At 34.0% G+C, this 20,748-nt stretch overlaps 1 protein-coding gene and 1 long non-coding RNA gene across 2 annotated transcripts; both read right to left on the bottom strand.

Annotated features, from left to right (window-relative positions):
* Positions 1–2,535: 2,535 nt before the first annotated feature.
* On the bottom strand, positions 2,536–16,882 carry LOC105330430 (minor histocompatibility antigen H13). The gene is made up of 11 exons (XM_034455231.2): positions 16,650–16,882; positions 15,026–15,124; positions 14,507–14,589; positions 14,335–14,420; positions 8,801–8,886; positions 8,520–8,645; positions 8,361–8,418; positions 7,222–7,342; positions 6,960–7,062; positions 6,711–6,796; positions 2,536–3,195 (listed from the first exon to the last, which is right to left on the bottom strand). The coding sequence occupies exons 1-11, from the start codon at positions 16,836–16,838 to the stop codon at positions 3,117–3,119; spliced, it is 1,116 nt and encodes a 371-aa protein (XP_034311122.2). The 5' UTR covers positions 16,839–16,882; the 3' UTR covers positions 2,536–3,116.
* Positions 16,883–18,907: 2,025 nt separating this feature from the next.
* LOC136270121 (uncharacterized) lies at positions 18,908–20,540 on the bottom strand. The gene is made up of 2 exons (XR_010707829.1): positions 19,534–20,540; positions 18,908–19,173 (listed from the first exon to the last, which is right to left on the bottom strand). It is a non-coding gene; the product is annotated as an uncharacterized lncRNA (long non-coding RNA).
* Between the last annotated feature and the right edge of the window lie 208 nt (positions 20,541–20,748).

A 20,748-nucleotide genomic window follows, 5' to 3' on the forward strand; every position in this document is an offset into this window, starting at 1 on the left:
ATGATGGCTTAGAATTATATAAATATAAGAAATAAGGAATCATTCTTTGAATATTATGAGATGATAATTTCGGCCGGGGCGTGATCAAATCTATCATAAAGCCCTTCGGGCTTTATTGGATTTGATCACGCCCCGACCGAAATTATCACCTCATAATACTCAAAAAATGATTCCTTATGAATCATCAAAGAAAGCATTTTATTGTTTATATTCACGTCTTTCTATTAACATATTAATAAATTGGTTGTGAAAAGTAAGCAAAATTAACAAAATTTCTTTTATTTTCTTTTTTATTAAATCAGTATGTTAACTATAAAAGAAACAGCAAAATCGTCTCCCATGGGAATTTCAGTCTGACATCATCATGATCGATTATTTCGTGCTGTCCATGATTTTTTTAAAGGTCGCTGTAGGTTTCGACCAATCGATAAATAGGGCGAGTAGATTTCAGTCCTGTCGGTTTCTACAGAGCTATGAAAAACAGTAAGTTTCCGTAAGAAAAAGGGGGAATCATACTCGGTAGATGTAAATATTGAGTATTTAAAACAAAACATACTTGTAAGTAGTTTGAAGGGGGATTCTGAGGGAGAATTTTCTTCAGGGTGTTCGAGGCATATTTTCGGTATTCAAATTACTGTGTGAATTTATTTAATATGTGTGAATTTTCGAAGGGGGTCTGAAACTCCCATCCCCTCTAAAGACATGTGATAATACTTGAATGAACTTAATGGATTAAATTTACACACCTTAGTGCACATGAACGCATAACATGATCACCCCACCCCACCCAATCACAAAACAATAAATTTTTAATTTGCTTGGAAATTGAGACTGATGTGAATTAGGCTTAGTATGACGACAATGGCATAGGTAAAAGGTTCAAAAGTACATTCATACTGACCTTCAAGGTCAATAACTGGCGCTGGTTAGTTAATTATTGTTGACACAGATGACCAGTCCTGAGTCGGTGACATACACATACATTTCTCTGGACAAGGTGCTATAGTTCATGCACTTGAGGAATGACGAAAGATGACAGTACACGTCACAGCGATCGAGGGGGCTGGTATTTATGATCATATACACTACTGTACAGATGGGGTTCCATAAAGGATTCGAACAGTGGACAACCTGGTCCACAATTAACCAGGAGTACGTCCAGCCAACAGACTGTTGCTCCAAGTTCTGTCTGCTTTGAAACGCAATTTAAAACACAGAAAATGATTTATGTATTGGTCATTACGTTGGGCGCGTTTACCATTCGAACAAAACTTTATCTATACACGTATATGCAGGTATAATCTACCGTACTAATGGAGTGAATCTTCCTTTGCTTGGGACATTTACCCCAGGGGAGATTTAATTGCTATATACCAGCAATCGATTTCACTGAGCAGTCTTTATATATATTCGTGCATTTACAAAGTCATTAAGCACCGCTCATTGATTTCAAACGATCTTCACAGTTCTCTTTTGAATTAAGAATTTCAGTGTCATTTCTAATTAAAATTTGTTAAAATACGTGTATACAGTTGTTTATCTATCCATGCATCAATTTCGTTTGTTTGTGGAATGCTCCCTAAGATAATCGTTTTTCTCCGAAAATCACACCAAAAGGAGAAGTACAAGTGTTTATTGGTGCCTTTTATGGCTTACTTACAAACGTTATTTGATATGTAAAATTACATGCAAATATAATTATGTCATAACGTTTTTCTCAGCAGAATTGAATTTCCTTCAGCTGGAGCTAATTTTAAATAGCTAAGTTAATTAGAAAATGAAGTCAACCATAATAACTACACCCTCCTTTGACATTATATGTGGGTTTTTTTCCAGGAGATTCTAATTAACTAGGAATATTTATATAATTCTTGGTTTTGCCTCAATCTTGAGTTTAACCACATTATTCAAACGTTAAACTCAACCACTAAATCAATTTTACAAGCACGTAAGGGCAGAACATTTACATCACTTTTGGATCACCGATTTTGAGCCATCGATGAAAACCCATGATACCTGCACTTATTCTAGATTTCACCGAAAAAGTCTTACGTTTATTGGTTGTACACTAATACATATAATTTTGATTGTTCATGTATGATACAAACTCAAAGGGCACGAGGAATTGTGAGGGAAGTGAATGAAATCCAAATCTAGCAAGTTAGGACTGGGGTTGGTCTGGTTCACTACTGTTAGATGGTGAGGAGTCCCTTTAATGCCAATCTCTCGATGGAAATCTCATTACATCAGAACATTTGAAAAAAAAATGTTAAATATATGTAAGGCATATAAAGGGGAATAACTCAATATAGTGCTAATAATTCAACAATCACTTATCTTCACACACCATATAAAATCAGACAATTACGCGTGTATGCATTATGAATACCACATGAACACAATGTGTAATAAATTACATGTACCAGGCAGGTAATGTACTAATATAATGAGGCTGAAGTCGGTGGAAACACAGGTCATATCATCAACAAATGCTAATCTTTAGATTTCATAAAAGAATCAAGTCAAGGCCCTGTCTGTCATGTGTACACATTTTTTATTCAATATACTTATATATCTTTATTCTTCAACCACATCAATAATTTGCTGATTACCAAAACAGATTTATGTACTATAACAAAATGAAATGAAAAAAAGAGTGTATTTGGGTGTCATGATATTGCAATTCAGGACATGATATATGTAAGGATAAAATGACAAAGCAAGCCCAGCCTTCAACTCTCTTACTCACTATAGATCTGTCACCCATTCACACCAATGTACAAACTTGCTCAGAGGAAATTGTAAAATTCTACTCTTGGACAAAATTTCTTTATAATCTCTGAAAGTCACTCTCCATTTATTCTAATACGATAATAAATATCTTTACGGCATTAAAGAGAGAAACAGACATCAGATCGTTGACAAAAAGAAAAGTAATTCAGAGGCTGCTGTTAATAACCATTAGCCTCAAAAACATGGTTTTCGGTGTTAAACATAACATTTACAAAGACATCATCATCAACATAAAGATAAAACATCTTTTAAAAACAAATAATTTACAACTGTTGTGGCAGTGCTGGTTCACTGACATTAACCCTAGAGCTCAGTCACTTCCTCTACTTCTCTTTTTTGGCCTTCTTTTCATCAGTCTTTTCATCAGTCTTTTCATCCGTTTTTTCTGGATGGTCTTCAAAGCTACAACACCAGTAAAAACATCATAAATAAGACTTTCAAAAAAAATTCTATAACATTCATTTAAAACAAGAGATATTTGTGAAACACTTATGCCCCCCTCCCTTGGAAACATCCACAAAGAAAAGAACGTAAATTGCAAATATTTGGAATTTTTTTAAGTTCAAGTGGCATAACTCTGTCGAAAATGGCTCGATCATACCCAATATCGAACTTGACCTAGATATTATCATGATAAACCTGTATACCAAAGAACTATATATGATATGGGCCTAAAATGGCCCCCTAAAATGAACATCATCATTTTACTATAATTCTTTGTTTTCTTAGAACAGTTATGTATGTGATGTGTTTACATAATATTCATTTTGGTTCAAGTGCCCACAATTTAGAAATATGACATCGTAAAGACAACCTTTTCCCGCCATTTTTGCATTTTTAGCATAAAACTGCTTGCTTTCAAGCAGTTTTTCCTTCTGAAAACATAGAGCGCATGCTTGAACAAACAAAATATTTTAATCAGAGATTTTCGAGCCAAGACTAATAAGTGACAAAAAAATTTTCCTTGTTCAAGCATGCGCTCTATATTTCCCATTCGTAAATAGATAAGAAAAATGTCAATTTTTAACTGATTTTGATTGAATTATAGAAATAGCTTCACTTCTGATGTCATATTCTGCCAGTCAGTGCAAATAAATCAAATAAATAGATGAAAAATATATTTTATATCAACTCTTCTAAAAAATAAGTTAACATTTTATTGTACCCAAAACACTTTAAAAATGGCGAATTATGGGGGCCAAATTTAACTCTTATCATATATAGTTCTTTCATTTCAATATGTTCATGCTCTGCGAAGAAAATGAGCAGAAACTGCAAATAAGTGGAATTTTTCTAAGTCCAAGGGCCTTCACTCTGTCGAAAATGGCTCGATCATACCCAATATTGAACTTGACCTAGATATTATCAAGATAATCCTGTATACCAAATTTCATTTCAATATGTTCATGCTCTGCGAAGAAAATGAGCGGAAACTTTAATAAGTGGAATTTTTTAAGTCCAAAGGCCATAACTGTCGAAAATGGCTCGATCATACCCAATATCGAACTTGACCTAGATATTATCATGATAAACCTGTACACCAAATTTCATTTCAATATGTTAATCCTCTGCCAAGAAAATGAGCGGAAACTGCAAATAACTGGAATTTTCTAAGTCCAAGGGCCATAACTCTGTCGAAAATGGCTCGATCGTATCCAATATCAAACTTGATCTAGATAGTATCATGATAAACCTGTACACCAAATTTCATTTCAATATGTTAATGCTCTGCTAAGAAAATGAGCGGAAACTGCACAAACTGGAATTTTTCTACGTCCAAGGGCCATAACTCTGTTGAAAATGGCTCGATCGTACCCAATATCGAACTTGACCTAGATATTATCATAATAAACCTGTATACCAAATTTCATTTCAATATATTCATCCTCTGCTAAGAAAATGAACGGAAACTGTTGGTAGACCGACTGACAGACAGACAGCAGCAAAGCAATATGTCCTCCCTTCTTCGAAGGGGGGCATAATAATAAAAACAAGAGGCCCATGGGCCACATCGCTCACCTGAGGAACAATAGGTATGATAAAATCAGCTTAATGGAGTCATAATACAAACTATCTGGACAATGTACAATAATACATGTAGATCCTGTATAAATAAAATCCATTTTCCCCCTGGATATTCTTTAGTCCCTTTTCTAACAGGATGATTTTATAGTCATATCATATGTTGAGTATTGCAGTTCTCAAAAAGATCCTTAACAATAGTTTATATAAGGGATATAAACCTACAGCAAACTTTGAACCTTCTTGTGAGGCCAAAGAATTGTCCTGGGGCGAAAGTTTTAACAATTATAAAGAATCATCTGGCTGATTAGTTTCTGAGAAGAAGATTTTTAAAGATTTACCCTATATATTCCTTTGTTAAACTTTGACCCCCCATAGTGGCCCAAACCTACCCCCCAGGGGTCATGATTTTCACAACTTGGAATCTACACTACCTGAGGATGCTTCCACACAAGTTTCAGCTTTCCTGGCTGATTAGTTTCTGAGAAGAAGATTTTTAAAGATTTACTCTAGATATTCATTTGTTAAACTTTGACCCCCCATAGTGGCCCAAACCTACCCCCCAGGGGTCATGATTTTCACAACTTTGAATCTACACTACCTGAGGATGCTTCCACACAAGTGTCAGCTTTCCTGGCTGATTAGTTTCTGAGAAGAAGATTTTTAAAGATTTACCCTATATATTCCTATGTAAAACTTCGACCCCCCCCATTGTGGCCCCACCCTACCCCCGGGGGTCATGATTTTCACAACTTTGAATCTACACTATCTGAGGATGCTTTCACACAAGTGTCAGCTTTGCTGACTGATTAGTTTCTGAGAAGAAGATTTTCAAAGATTTCCTCTATATTTCTATGTAAAACTTCGACCCCCCATTGTAGCCCCATCCTACCTGCGGGGGTCATGATTTTCACAACTTGAATCTACACTACCTGAGGATGCTTCCACACAAGTTTCAGCTTTCCTGGTCTTATGGTTCATGAGAAGAAGATTTTTAAAGATTTACTCTGTATATTCCTATGTAAAATTTCGACCCCCCATCGGGCCCCACCCTACCCCTGGGGGTCATGATTTTCACAACTTGGAATCTACACTACCTGAGGATGCTTCCACACAAGTGTTAGCTTTCCTGGCTGATTAGTTTCTGAGAAGAAGATTTTTAAAGATTTACTCTATATATTCCTATGTAAAACTTCGACCCCCCATAGTGGCCCAAACCTACCCCAGGGGTCATGATTTTCACAACTTGGAATCTACACTACCTGAGGATGCTTCCACACAAGTTTCAGCTTTCCTGGCTGATTAGTTTCTGAGAGGAAGATTTTTAAAGATTTACTCTATATATTCCTATGTAAAACTTCGACCCCCCATTGTGGCCCCATCCTACCCGCGGGGGTCATGATTTTCACAACCTTGAATCTACACTACCTGAGGATGCTTCCACACAAGTTTCAGCTTTCCTGGCATTATGGTTCTTGAGAAGAAGATTTTTGAATATTTCTCGAAATTTTTCATCAATTTCTAATTATCTCCCCTTGAAAACGTGTGTGACCCTTAATTTTCACAACTTTGAATCCCCTTTGCCTAAGGATGATTTGTGCCAAGTTTGGTTGAAATTGGCCCAGTAGTTCTTGACAAGATGTTGAAAATGTGAAAAGTTTACGGACGGACAGACAGACGGACGACAGACAAAATGTGATCAGAATAGCTCACTTGAGCTTTCAGCTCAGGTGAGCTAATAATATGAACATAGATCTGTGGAATTCAAAGATATAATGGAGGTACCCCAGCAAATTCTTTTTTAGCAATATCCTAAAAAATGATGTCCAGCATTATCTTACAATGATGACCATAAACCTTTACAGCCAAGTAGAACTCTGATAAGATTTTCATACCTGAACATTTCTTTGAGCTCTCCCTTTATCAAAGCTGTAAGGAGAGGGAAGCTAGTACAGGCTGGCACCAGGTAGAGCAAGGCAGGCTGAAACATCACAATCTCTTCAAATTAGTCAAATGTACTGTTTATGCACTCATCACATTACCCTTTTCAACTCAACCACATTTTTATAAACACCATAGCATATTAAAAAATGATCAGTAAATCTTTAAATATTGCATCAAAGATAAAATGCGTTGGTATTTACCTGAGCATGTTTGAACACATGCATGACTAGAATGGTGGCCCCAAGACCAAGACAGTAGGCTAGAAAACTGGCATAAAAGTAGGTTTTGGAGTTTTTCTTTTGGCTGAAAAGTAAACATTTCAAATGTTATTTCAATTAAATATAAATGTTAAACATTCTTGACTCCGAATTCATACATTGAAATTTAAGCTTAATGGCACACATGTACATCTGTATTTTGGAGATAAAAATGTTTACATCGAAATAAGTATGAAACACCAACCTGACATCAAATCTGAGCAGAAGGGCAATGAAGATTCCTGGAATGACTATGTCACCTAAACCTAGCATGGCAAAGTTATTGGCAGCAAGCCCCTTCTCCAACAAATCTTGTGGGAATACCACTGTAAGCAGATAAGCCAGTTTACTTCACAGTCTCTGTGATGGTGTGTCAGTGGTATTGACCAAAATAAAACACACCAGTGTCAGTGGTATTGACCAAAATAAAACACACAATCTTATAGTGATGGTTTGTCAGTGGTATTGACCAAAATAAAACACACAATCTTATAGTGATGGTGTGTCATTGGTATTGACCAAAATAAAACACACAATCTTATAGTGATGGTTTGTCAGTGGTATTGACCAAAATAAAACACACAATCTTATAGTGATGGTGTGTCATTGGTATTGACCAAAATAAAACACACAATCTTATAGTGATGGTTTGTCAGTGGTATTGACCAAAATAAAACACACAATCTTATAGTGATGGTGTGTCATTGGTATTGACCAAAATAAAACACACAATCTTATAGTGATGGTGTGTCATTGGTATTGACCAAAATAAAACACACAATCTTATAGTGATGGTGTGTCATTGGTATTGACCAAAATAAAACACACAATCTTATAGTAATGGTTTGTCATTGGTATTGACTAAAATAAAACACACAATCTTATAGTGATGGTGTGTCAGTGGTATTGACTAAAATAAAACACACAATCTTATAGTGATGGTGTGTCATTGGTATTGACCAAAATAAAACACACAATCTTATAATGATGGTGTGTCATTGGTATTGACCAAAATAAAACACACAATCTTATAGTGATGGTGTGTCATTGGTATTGACTAAAATAAAACAAATTGCACTGTCCATTAATTACTGTATACAGGGTTATTTTCGCCCTTTTACAATTGCACACGGTTTCGCCCCGTCTTGAATTCATCCAGATGCAGTTGTGTTAACAAAGATATTATTTGCAATATAGAATTTGTCCAGTTTTAAATTTGCCCTCTGACAACGAAGGCGAAAGAGGCAAAAATAAAACGGGGACGAATATTTCCCTGTATACAGTAATTCTATAATAACATGTTTCACAGGACTGTGTTAAACCTGCATTGAAACAAAAACTTACATTTGATTGGAGCATCGAATGATTTGGCAACAGTAACCATTACATTAGTCCCAAATACCTATGAAAAAGAGCAGATAAGTGTTAACATCCTGCATTTAAAATACATAATATTGGATAAAATTCTTTAATTTTCATAACTTAGGAAAAATGACCACTAACCCAGAATATATCGTAGACAAAGAGTCCCCCCAGGAGTATGAGGCCCGTGCTGATTCTGTTGAGGGAGAGGATTTCTACCCCACTGATAGCAAAGGCCAGACCAAACAGGTTGTTGGCAATCCAGTGCTGAAGAAAAATGAAAAGGTCTCATCAAGGTCAATAATGAGAATAAATATTTGTGCACTCTTGGTTTGGGCACAAGTTCTGAAAACTTAGAATACCAACTCCTTGTTTTAAATAAAAACAACTAGATTATTAGTTTTTTAATCAACAACTCTCACCTTTTTCACAAGATACCACACACCGATCACTGCACACACTGCGTGACACAGAATATCTTTTCTATCAAACTCATAATTCATCAGCTCTGAAAACCAAATGGTGAGGAATATAGTTTACTTAAAACATGATCTAAACCGAAATACAAAGAAAAATACAGTTAGGTTATCAGTTAAGTCAGAACCATTATTTTAATGCTTTAAGATGGTGTTAAAGCATCAAAAGAGTTGATTACATTCAACTTGAATAATACATGTATATTTAAGATGTTTGAGTACATTTAAAATTTTTGAAATTATTTTTAATCTTAAATCTAGTACTCCATATTGTATGGTGAATGGAGAAAATGGAAGGTTTCCTTTGTCACTCTTTGTTAAATTAAAATGATAATGTACTGGGCAAAGTTTTGACAGCCCACGATTGTAAACTCACTAATGTAATCTATTGTTATTTTTATAAATGTTACAAGACTGGATATTTTATATTCCATGGATAAAATGTGTACACGATACACTCAACTCTTGTGGGTTGTCTTATAAATGGGAAAATTAAACAATATATATCGGTAAAACTGGCTTAAGTCAGTAGTTCAAAAAAAAAATATTACAAAATCAATATGTACAAGACTAGAGAGATATAGTAGATAACTCACTAAAATGTATTACCGTAATTATAGAATTAAAAAAAAAATTCAATTTAGAAAAGTATTTGTTGGTTTTACCTACAGATCTACAGATCACATTTTACAGAAATACGAACAAGTAACCATTAAATCCCAATAGAAACAGGTATATGGCATAACATTGACAAACAAAATTTTAATATGTGACTCTAATAGTATTGGGGATAATTACTTTATATAATAAACGATAGAAAAATGTTGTGGTCCCAAGACATACTATGAAAACCCAAATATTATGAATATAACAAGCTGATGAATACTTATAATGTAGAAAAATTAAAAATATTGTCAAGATTTATTCAGAAAATGTTCAAAGTCTGCTCTTCCAAAAACAAACCTATACAACCAACTGTATTGTAAACTCAACATTTTTATCTTTATCACTAGTACTCAGCTTCTTGTAAAATTGATTTTGAAAAAACAAATGCTATTAGTTTGGCTACAAAAAAAACATGGATAAATATATAAATTACAAATAAACTGAAATAAAACTTGTTGATGTAGATTTCATGGGAATGCATTATCATAGTACATAACATGTAGTACATTTCATCAAATGGTTATATTATTACGCGCAGTGATTTCGCGCTGGCTGTTGCGCTGTTATGTCACACCGCGCATGTTTTTGTGTTCATTTGTAAATATGTTGAACCTCAAATACAGTTGAACTGGTCTTGAGTGAATAAAGAATTGAATTGAATTAAGATCAATTTGATAATCTAATTATGGAATGTTCATGTGCATTTAAAATATCAGTCAAACCTGTCATTTAAATTTTTATCTAATTAAGGTCTTCCGTTACAACGGAAGACCTTCTAGTGATTGTAATGTTTTTTAAGGTCTTCCGTTTCCAACGGAAGACCTTATAGTGATTGTAATGTTTCTTATTATTATTTTTTTTTTTCCTTTTTTTGTCCACAAGATTTCTCAGAGATGGCGGGATGGATTTTCTTGAAATTTTCAGGACTAATAGAAAATGATAATATCTCTAGGCGTTTTTTTCATTTTTTCAAAATTCACTTCCTGTCGTCCGTTTCCTGTCCCGCGTTGAAAAAGCTTGTATCAACGAGATCTCAAAAACGATAAAGACTTGAACCTCCAAACTTTGAGGGATGATAGACCTTTAGTTGTAGATGTGTTTAAACTATTTTGTTTTGTTCGTCGTAACTTCCGGTCGTCACCGGAAGCACTTCAAAAATAACTATTTTTTCGCATAAAATTCATTTTCGATGAAATAAATATATCAGTATAAATCTATGCATAGGTTATCTATGCGATGTTATATCAACAAAAAAATTCTACTTCCGGTGAGATATCTCAAATATCTCAGGTAGCTTTTTTGAAACACATTTTGTACAAACGAGATCTCAGAAACTATTAGTGATCAAAGCACAAAACTTTCATGGATGATAGACATTTGATTGAAGATGTGTTTAACCCGTTTCGTTTTGTCTTCCGTCACTTCCGGTCCACACAGGAAGAGTTCAAACAAATCGAGCTGTTTATCAGTTTAACTTATTTCCATTGATATTTGTAGTGTGCTGGATGAGAAATGAAGTACAAAGGGCAAGTTTACAAGATATATTAAATACAATTTAGATTGAGCACTTCCGTTTGTCCGTTTCCTGTCCCGCGTTGAAAAAGCTTGTATCAACGAGATCTCAAAAACGGTAAAGACTTGAACATCCAAACTTAGTGGGATGATAGACCCATAGCTGTAGATGTGTTCACACTATTTTGTTTTGTTCGTCGTAACTTCCGGTCGTCACCGGAAGCACTTCAAAAATAACTACTTTTTCGCATAAGATTCTTTTTCCATAAAATAAATATATAAGTATAAATCTATGCATAAATTGTCTATGCGATGTTAACTCAACAAAAAAATTCTACTTCCGGTGAGATATCTCAAATATCTTAGGTAGCTTTTTTGAAACACATTTTGTACAAACGAGATCTCAGAAACTATAAGCGATCAAAGCACAAAACTTTCATGGATGATAGACATTTGATTGAAGATGTGTTTAACCGGTTTCGTTTTGTCTTCCGTCACTTCCGGTCCACACAGGAAGAGTTCAAACAAATCGAGCTGTTTATCAGTTTAACTGTTTTCCTTTGATATTTGTAGTGAAGTCGATGAACAATTAAGTAGAAAGGGCAAGTGCAAAAAAAAAATTTAATTACAATTTACATTGAGCACTTCCGTTTGTCCGTTTCCTGTCCCGAGACAAAAAACCTTGATTCCTGGAGATCTCAAAAACGGTAACGACTTGAATGATCAAACTATGTGGGATGATAGACCTATGTATGTACATGTGTATACACTATTTTGTTTTGTTCGGCTTAGCTTCCGGTCGTCACCGGAAGCACTTCAAAAATTTGTTTTATTCATTTTACATAAAATGAAAATATCAGTATACAATCTTACATATGTCATCTATATAATTTTAAATTGGCAAATAAATTTTACTTCCGGTGATATATCTCAAATATCTCTATGTAGCTTTTCTTTTTACAAATTTGATGTCCGCAATATTTTCGTCATTGTAAGTGATTGAAACACGAATCTTTCATAGATTGTTTGATAGAATTTTGATTGGGGATGTGTTTAACGGGTTTAATTTTGTCAACTGTCACTTCCGGTTCTTACCGGAAGGGTTCAAACAAATCCTGTTTTTAACAAGTTTAGCTGACTTTCTTGGAATTTCATCTAGCCTGATAAATAGTGATGTACATTAAGCAAATGTACGAGAAATACCAGCTTTTGTTTTTATTAATCACTTTCGTTCGTCCGTTTCGGTCCCGAGACAAAAAATATTGTTTCAAAGAGATCTTAGATTTGGCAGAGTCGTGAACAACCAAACTTTGAGGAAGGATTGACTTATGATTGTACAAATGGTTAACATTTTTGTTTAGATCGGCGTTACTTCTGGTCGTCACAGAAAGTACTTAAAAAATTGATTTCTTTTTCATTCTCGTTGTTTTACATGTAAGTAACGTCTGGATATATCATTCACAATAATTATCATATCAACTTTTTTTTTGCATGTAAGAGAAGCAATGTCTTACAGTTAAATTGATACATGTATATCAGAACGGAAGACCTTTTTGTTGCTTTTGCAACAAGTGTCTAGTTATTATTATTATTATTATTATTATTTTTTTCCCAGTTTTTGTCCACAAGATATCTCAGAGATGGCTGGATAGATTTACTTGAAATTTTCAGGATTGATAGAAAATGATCATATCTCTAGGCGATTTTTTCATTTTTTTTAAATTTATTTCCTGTCGTCCGTTTCCTGTCCCGCGACAAAAAGCTTGTCACATCGAGATCTCAGAAACGATAAAGATTTGAACATCCAAACTTTGAGGGATGATAGACCTATAGTTGTAGATGTGTTTAAACATTTTTGTTTTGTTCGGCGTAACTTCCGGTCATCACCGGAAGCTCTTCAAATGTTTTTGTTTTTACGTATTTAATTTATTTTCCATAGAATACAGATATTAGTATAGATCCTTACATATGTCATCCATACAATGTTGAATAAACAAAAAAATTCTACTTCCGGTGAGATATCTCGATTATCTCAGGAAGCTTTTTTAAAACATAGTTTGTACCCGCAAGTTCTCAGGTACTGTACGTGATCAACACACGAAACTTTTACTAAACATAGACATTTGATTGAAGATGTGTTTAAACAGTTTTATTTTGTCTTCCGTCACTTCCGGTCCACAGCGGAAGAGTTCAAACAAATCAAACTGTTTATCCGTTAAACTGTTTTAATTTGATAGTTTTAGCTACTTCGATGAATAATAATGTAAAAGAGGAAAGTAACAAGATATAAAAAAATTAAATTTCATTAAGCACTTCCGTTTGTCCGTTTCCTGTCCCGAGACAAAAAACCTTATATCGACGAGATCTCAAAAACGGTAACGACTTCAACAACCAAACTTTTAAGGATTATAGACCTGTGTATGGACACGTGTTAACACTATTTTATTTCATCCGGCGTAACTTCCGGTCTTCACAGGAAGTACACCCAATTTTGATATTTTTAAAAATATTTTGGTTATTTAGCATTGAAGTAACATTTTAGCTATAGAAATACAAAAAGTCATCTACACATGGTAAAAAAAAATTCTACTTCCGGTGAGACATCTCATATATCTCAGATAGCCTTCTTTTTTAAAAACAAAGAATAAATAAGATCTCAGAAACTATGATAGATCAAGACACAAAACTTATATATATTATATTCATTTTCTGTTTCCAAGATAACTGGATTTCTTGTGCAGATTAATACATTAGGAACGGAAGACCTTTTTGTTGCTATAGCAACAAGAGTCTAGTTATTATTATATTATTGATAATGCTATAGGCTATAGGATACACATATTAAGGTTTTCTTGAAGATATCAAAATTATAAAATTCTAATCATTCTACCAAAGGACCATGTAGCTAATTTTTCATAGTCAAAGAATGATAACTCTGACACAAACCCAAAATTGATACAGGTATTATATTAGTATTTGATTATGCAAAATGGGCCTAAAAGTATCACACTGGTAGAGCTTAGACGTACCACACTGATAATGACGAATCACATGGAATTTATCTGTAGTTATTTGAAGTTGCATGTTTTTTTATAACATTTTTCCTTCATAAGTTTTACATTTTGAGAATTGATCTTCTTTTCTTCAGTCTGCAGTTTAAAAAAAAATCTATTGTTTAAATCTAACAATGATAATCAATGCATTGGAATAGGTTTGGATGGGATGACAAAAAATGGGACTGAAAAAAGGGCAACATTTACCCCCCCCCCCCCCCCCCTCCCAAAAAAGAAGAAAAACTATACCTTCTTTTTTCTCCTTCCCTTGAGTAAATATCAGATGATACTCCATGTTGGGGAATGCTGCTGGAATATACCTCGAAAACAGAGGGCTACAGAGAAAAAAATCCCAACTTGATATAAATCATGAAAAGTTCTTGATGTAGAATTCAATCAGCATTCAGTATTGCTTACTTACCCAACAAGATTGGCTAAAGCAAAGACTCCTAGGAAGAAGAAATACACAGCCAGCAGAAGGTTAATGTACTCTTTGGAGAAAATCTGTAAATAATAAACCGCAATTTATTACATGTCACCATCATTCTTCTATATACAATATCAACTTCAAACAAATCTATACTTGAAAATAAACAAAATCATCCATAGTGAATAATTGTGGGTTTGATTAGTATATTATATTTTTTCTCTCTAGTCATTTAGTACAGTTTTCTCAGTTATCTGGACACTTCAGTTCCCATTCCAATTGTCCAGATACCGGGTATGTAAAATGTGTGGATATCTGCATACAAGTTGAGTTTTACACAGAAATTTTCATTGATTTTTCAAAGCTAGTAAATTTTTTTTGCCAGACTTAACTATTTTTTAACACCATGTTAAAGATGTTTTAATTTATCAAGATTATTATTACAGGAAACAAACTGAAGACATCATAATTTAGAAAGTAAATAAAAAGTAGATGGAAACCCGAGGGACAAACCTGGAAAATTAAATATATTCCAAAAAGTGTTCCACTGGCAATAATGGGAAACATGGCTGCATCTTTGTGAGACATTGTTTCAGGTTTATCACCAGACTCCTAAATCCAGAAAACAGAACAATACTGTACAGGTGTAAAAAACAGAAGACAATTCTATATAAACATTAAAATGAAAAAATTGTAACAAAATTAATTACATATTTTTTAACTAATTTTTAAAATACATCATGGTCAGAATTCACGCAGCATAGGAAGGTACTCAACACTTAACATGCAAATTTATACACTTTTTCATGACTTTTTGCTGTTGACAAATTTCCTAGCACTATTCAAGGACTTTATTAAAAAAAAGACCTTACAGTAGTGAGTACCTGAGTACCATTAGGCTGCCAAAAGTTAATTCTACGTAACTCGCGCGTGTAGGTTTAGAAGAAATTGGGTTTTAAAAAAAGACCAAACAAATCGGAATTTTAATTTAATTTTTGCCAGTTTGATTATACTAAAATACTGTAATCTGTAGAAATTAAAAAAGTTTAGAACACATTATGCACTATAAACAGATACTCAATGCGATCATCAGAAAAGATCACTCTTAAGGGAAACTAAATGTTATTTGAATACTCACTGTATTTGTATTATTGTAAATGAATAAATATCATTTTTTTGAAAATTTTATTTTAATTTTGTTGCCCTCCCTCGTAGGTTTGGTATTTTGAAGTGACTCTAAATGTAGAATAAATTTTGGACAGCCTTTCTTAAAAAAGCAAGAAATTTTCACATTCTATTTGATATTGCAAAACCTGCGAACAACTTTCATGCTTTTTACAATTTTTAATCTAATACCATCATTTTTAGACTTGTTACCAGGTAACTGTCAAAGTCAGAGAGAGAATCCTTCATGTGCAGGTACATTAGATTGAGATTTAATCAATATATTGAGCAGATTTCATTGTAATTTTTGCAGTGTATCTGGTTAACCTATGATCACTGGCAATCTTGGGTTTCTTAATCACCAGTAGATGCAATTTAATTCATAAAAATCTGAATCTAGGATATCTTGGGTACAGAGTAAAGATCAAAACCTCATAAAAATCTATTTTCTCTATTTAATAAGAAGTATGAAAAACTGAGGGCAGCTACTACAAGTAAATATTGACTTGGACACTCAAAACTCCAATGTTAAGATACAAAGATTTCAAATAAGTTTTAAACCGTGCTTTAAGTGCATGTACTCACTATGTGGCAAAAAAGAAGGTTTTCCACAACATTACCATTTATTAAACAAACCTCATTCTGTTTCCAAATTTTAAGATTCACAGGATTAAATTTACCTTTTAACAATTGAGCAATTAAAAATACAGATATTGTTTAGTTCTATGTCTAGTTGTAAATTCAAGTTAACTACTTTGCCGTTGGATTAGAACAGAGCAGACCATATGGCCAATCTCTTTCCGCATCTGCCGAACGAAACGGAGAATTTGTGATAAATAAAACATCAAATTTTCCTTAGCTATAAGTTTTAGAATAAATTATTCAAAATCATACAATGAAATATACATAGACGATATAAAAAAAAAAAAATACAAAATCACACGGGCACATGGATTCTTACGAGGATGCTTACCCTCTGGTCCTTATGGTACTTCACGGAGCGCACAGCGCCGAAGAAAATCGGAAGAACTGCCATCAGACATAAACTGCCATATGCAATTGCCATACCCTCTGGAGTGGCAGGGATTTTAGTCGTGGCATTAGCTGCTGTTTCGTTCATAGTAGCATTGACAGCCGGTGCTTCTGTCACAGTGTCTGCCATGTTGACTGCAAGATGCGTGAATCGTCACAATCTCGCGAGAAAATGACGAGCGCCACCTTGAATGAATCGGAACTCGCGCAGATTGAAGAAGACAACCGATGAGTTCCGATAGGCTTAACGCCTATGGCGAAGCATTAGCGAAATAAAATGGTATTATTACATAATATTAATGTAAACTTTATATAATAACCGTAGTAAGCTGGTCTATTTTGGCGGAAGTTAAAAAAAGGATGGAGAAAAAGAAGTTGTATCATTTAAATTGGCAATGTAGATATAAAAATCCTGAAATTATTAGATTGAAGCAATGTCATGGAGAGAACTTTTGAAATACGCGTTACAACCAGAATTTAATTATATGAAGCTAAAAATTAATGTTCACTCCATGTTAAAACACATAGAGATCTGCATTTATATGCAGTTTTCCCCCAAAAATTTTCATTGAGCAGCGTAGCGCAGTGGGTTAGAGAGTTCACTACGAATCTGTAAGTCATGAGTTCAAATATTGTTGGGGATTTTAACATTCTTAGCTTTTCACAAATTTTTCAAACGTATTTTTTGGTTAAATATTGTAAAATTTGAAAGTTCTAAACCTGGTTAAAATATTTTAACTATGATGTACTTTAATCCACATTAATATCGACAGATGTCCCGTACCACCTTAATAGAAGAACACCAGTTTTCCGTCCGTTTTACATTTTATATTATTGCCAAAACTTATCTTCTGAAGCACCAATGACTATACCTTCACGCGTTCTGGGCAATACTTAGTTGCCAAAACTTACTCAATATGTTTCCCACAATATAAAGGCTACTGGTACATGTGTAATTTGTTGAATAATCCAACCTTCTGCGATGATATCGTTTGGTTGTTTGATTTATAGTAGAAAATTCTGTACAAACAATAAAATATTCAGCGAGAGCTGATTAGATGAAATAGGGAGCTATTTACTAATTTAACATAATATCAACATATTATAATTGAACACCATCAAACACAAATCGATGTTATGACTTTGAATCTGTGTACATGGATCATCAAACTGCAGGTACATGCATCATGCATGCATATATTTATGTCCACGTAATGCCAGAATGGCGTCATTTTCTTCAAAAGTTCTCTCCATGACATTGCTTCAATCTAAACCATAATTACAACTTGCGTTATTTTCAAACTACTACTAATGATTCAAGATTCGCATAAGATTCCAGAATCAATAAAAGTTGTATTCTTTTGAAATGTTATACACCTACAATCTAGAAACCACTCGATGTCTTTAATGTCCCTAGACCTTTTGAGTACAATACGATATTTTGTTTGATCGGCCGTTCTGCACTTAGGCCTATATTTCAAATTTCTTTAGTTTAAAGCCCTGGCTTAAAAGTGAGCAACTATTCACTTACACTGTAAGGCCCCAAAACATATATTATTGATAATAATCACCAACCTCTTATCAGCAGCTTTTTGGATAATATACGGCATATCGAACAAATTTCAGCATTTTTACTGGTCGCTTGCTAGGCTTAAAATCATTTTGCATCAGGCGTCATAATGAATTACTACTATCAAACCAATGAAAAGGCAGCATGGTTTGCACTCAACACTGAAATGAGCTACCCTGCGTCCATTTTAGATCTCATTTATATCAATCAAAATTTGAATTCATCATAAATTATTGATATGTGTTCATTTCATGTCATGACATTGACAATACGTACAGCTAGCTCTAGCGCGCGTTATTCAATTTGTATGCACACACCGTTGCAGTTATGGAACCACGTCTTTCAACAAATAATTAATGCTTAAATAGATTCTGTTGGCATATACTGTAGATTCCTTATTTTACGCGGGTATTTAATTCTGCGAATCTGCTGTTCTGCATCAAATCGCGGAGTATAAAATCGCGAACGCCAAATCATTTTCATAATTCCAATAGTAAAAGCGAGATTTTAAAATCCGCGAGATGTGCTCTCACGATTTTACGCGGATATTAATTCCTCGCGTTTAATTAGGAATTTACAGTATTCTGTTAATCCAATCAGTGTAGAAATTAAAGTTGAAAAGAATCACATTCATTTATCAATTTTTATTTGGATTTACATGTATCTACATCGCATTACACTACTTCACAGAGAAAAGTGAATTCGTTGGTTCAGGTTTCGGATCTTTATTGTCAAGTGTTCAGTACTCTCAGCAATCGCCACGTTCAAAGCTTACAGAGTAACTTCATGCAGCGCTTCAACCATTCTGCGGAGGGGTTGTTTGCTAGAGAACAGATGCCACAAAAGAACCTCTGGCTGGGGGATATATGAGGTTTCTCCTTACTGGATAGTGATCCTGAAAAATTATAATCCAGTGATTAAGACATTGCTTGTTCATTATCTCAGAGAGAGAGAGAGGGAGAGAGAGAGAGAGAGAGAGAGAGAGAGAGAGAGAGAGAGAGAGAGAGAGAGAGAGAGAGAGAGTACCTTACCTGATATATTTTCTCACACTTTTACTTACGTAGGGAGATATGAAAATCTTTTTTCCCATCGATAAAAGCAAAATACACCCTCCCTCCCGATATGAAAATCTTTTCCCCCTCAGATAAAATCAAATATACCATTCCTCCCCCAAAACTTGCAACCCCTCACCCACAACTCCCCCAAAATACAACCCCATCTCTTATATCAAAAGTTGAATACAAGAGTAACGTACCTTCCACACTGTCTTGAATGATGAGAAAGAACATCGTTAAACAAAGCAAGCACACTGAGATCTTCATTGTTCCACAGTAGAGAATCCAAGGTCTTTACACGGCTCAGAAAATGCACGATGTATTTATTGCAATTTTTTTTCACCCGAAGGGATGTACGTTTATCAAAAATGGTTGGATCTTTATCCAACATCTGTTGTTTATCAAAATTAATAAATCTATCAATATCATTTTTAAAGATTTTGTAAAACAGCGTCATGTTGGTAGGAGCTGAATGATGCACTACCCTATTGATCATCCCCAAGCCTTCAAACTGACGATAGCACCAGATGACGTCACCATGACGTGGTACTGAGGACCAAATGAAGAAAGATCTTCATGACCAAATCAATCTTTTTGACTTTAGGAAACCTTATTCACTGAGAGAGAGAGAGAGAGAGAGAGAGAGAGAGAGAGAGAGAGAGAGAGAGAGAGAGAGAGAGAGAGAGAGAGAGATTGATATGGCACGCCAAATTCACAAAAATGAGCTAAACAGAGTTTCACAGATGGTAAACTACGTTTATCGGCTGTTAACTATAGTTTAAAGAAAGATCCATATCTGTAAACTATTGGTTCTTCTGATAAAATTTATTTCAACAAATAAACTACACAACATGACTATTTGCGTATTTGTTAAATTAAATTTTATCAGATAGGACACTGTAATTAACATCATTCAACTATAGTTAAGAGTTGTTAACTATAGTTTCAAAAATCGTAAAACTATATTTATCAGATAAACTATGTTTTGCAATCGCAAATGGTGGTTTTCAGTGTTAATTATACATGTAGTTTTACACTTCTGAAACATATATGATGGCGTAAACTATGATTTACAGATGTGAATAATAGATTAACGGCGTTAACTAAGGTTCTACAGATGTTAAACCACGTTTATCGACTATTATAACTATAGTTTACTAACCCTAAACTATAGTTAACTGATCACTAGTTTATCAGCCATAAACTATAGTTAACTGATCACTAGTTTATCAGCCATAAACTATAGTTAACTGATCACTAGTTTATCAACCATAAACTATAGTTAACTGATCACTAGTTTATCAACCATAAACTATAGTTAACTGATCACTAGTTTATCAGCCATAAACTATAGTTAACTGATCACTAGTTTATCAGCCATAAACTATAGTTAACTGATCACTAGTTTATCAACC

Source organism: Magallana gigas, chromosome 7, assembly GCF_963853765.1.
Source record: "Magallana gigas chromosome 7, xbMagGiga1.1, whole genome shotgun sequence".
Lineage (NCBI taxonomy): Eukaryota > Metazoa > Mollusca > Bivalvia > Ostreida > Ostreidae > Magallana > Magallana gigas.

Bases quoted from the DNA above. Each gene is read 5' to 3' on its own strand.
- LOC105330430 (XM_034455231.2), bottom strand. From the start codon at position 16,838: ATGGCAGACACTGTGACAGAAGCACCGGCTGTCAATGCTACTATGAAC. The intron at 8,887-14,334 runs GTATAGTTTTTC...TTTGGTTTTCAG, and splicing joins AGGGAAGGAGAAAAAAGAAG to AGCTGATGAATTATGAGTTT. The intron at 8,419-8,519 runs GTTAGTGGTCAT...TCTTTTTCATAG, and splicing joins TTGTCTACGATATATTCTGG to GTATTTGGGACTAATGTAAT.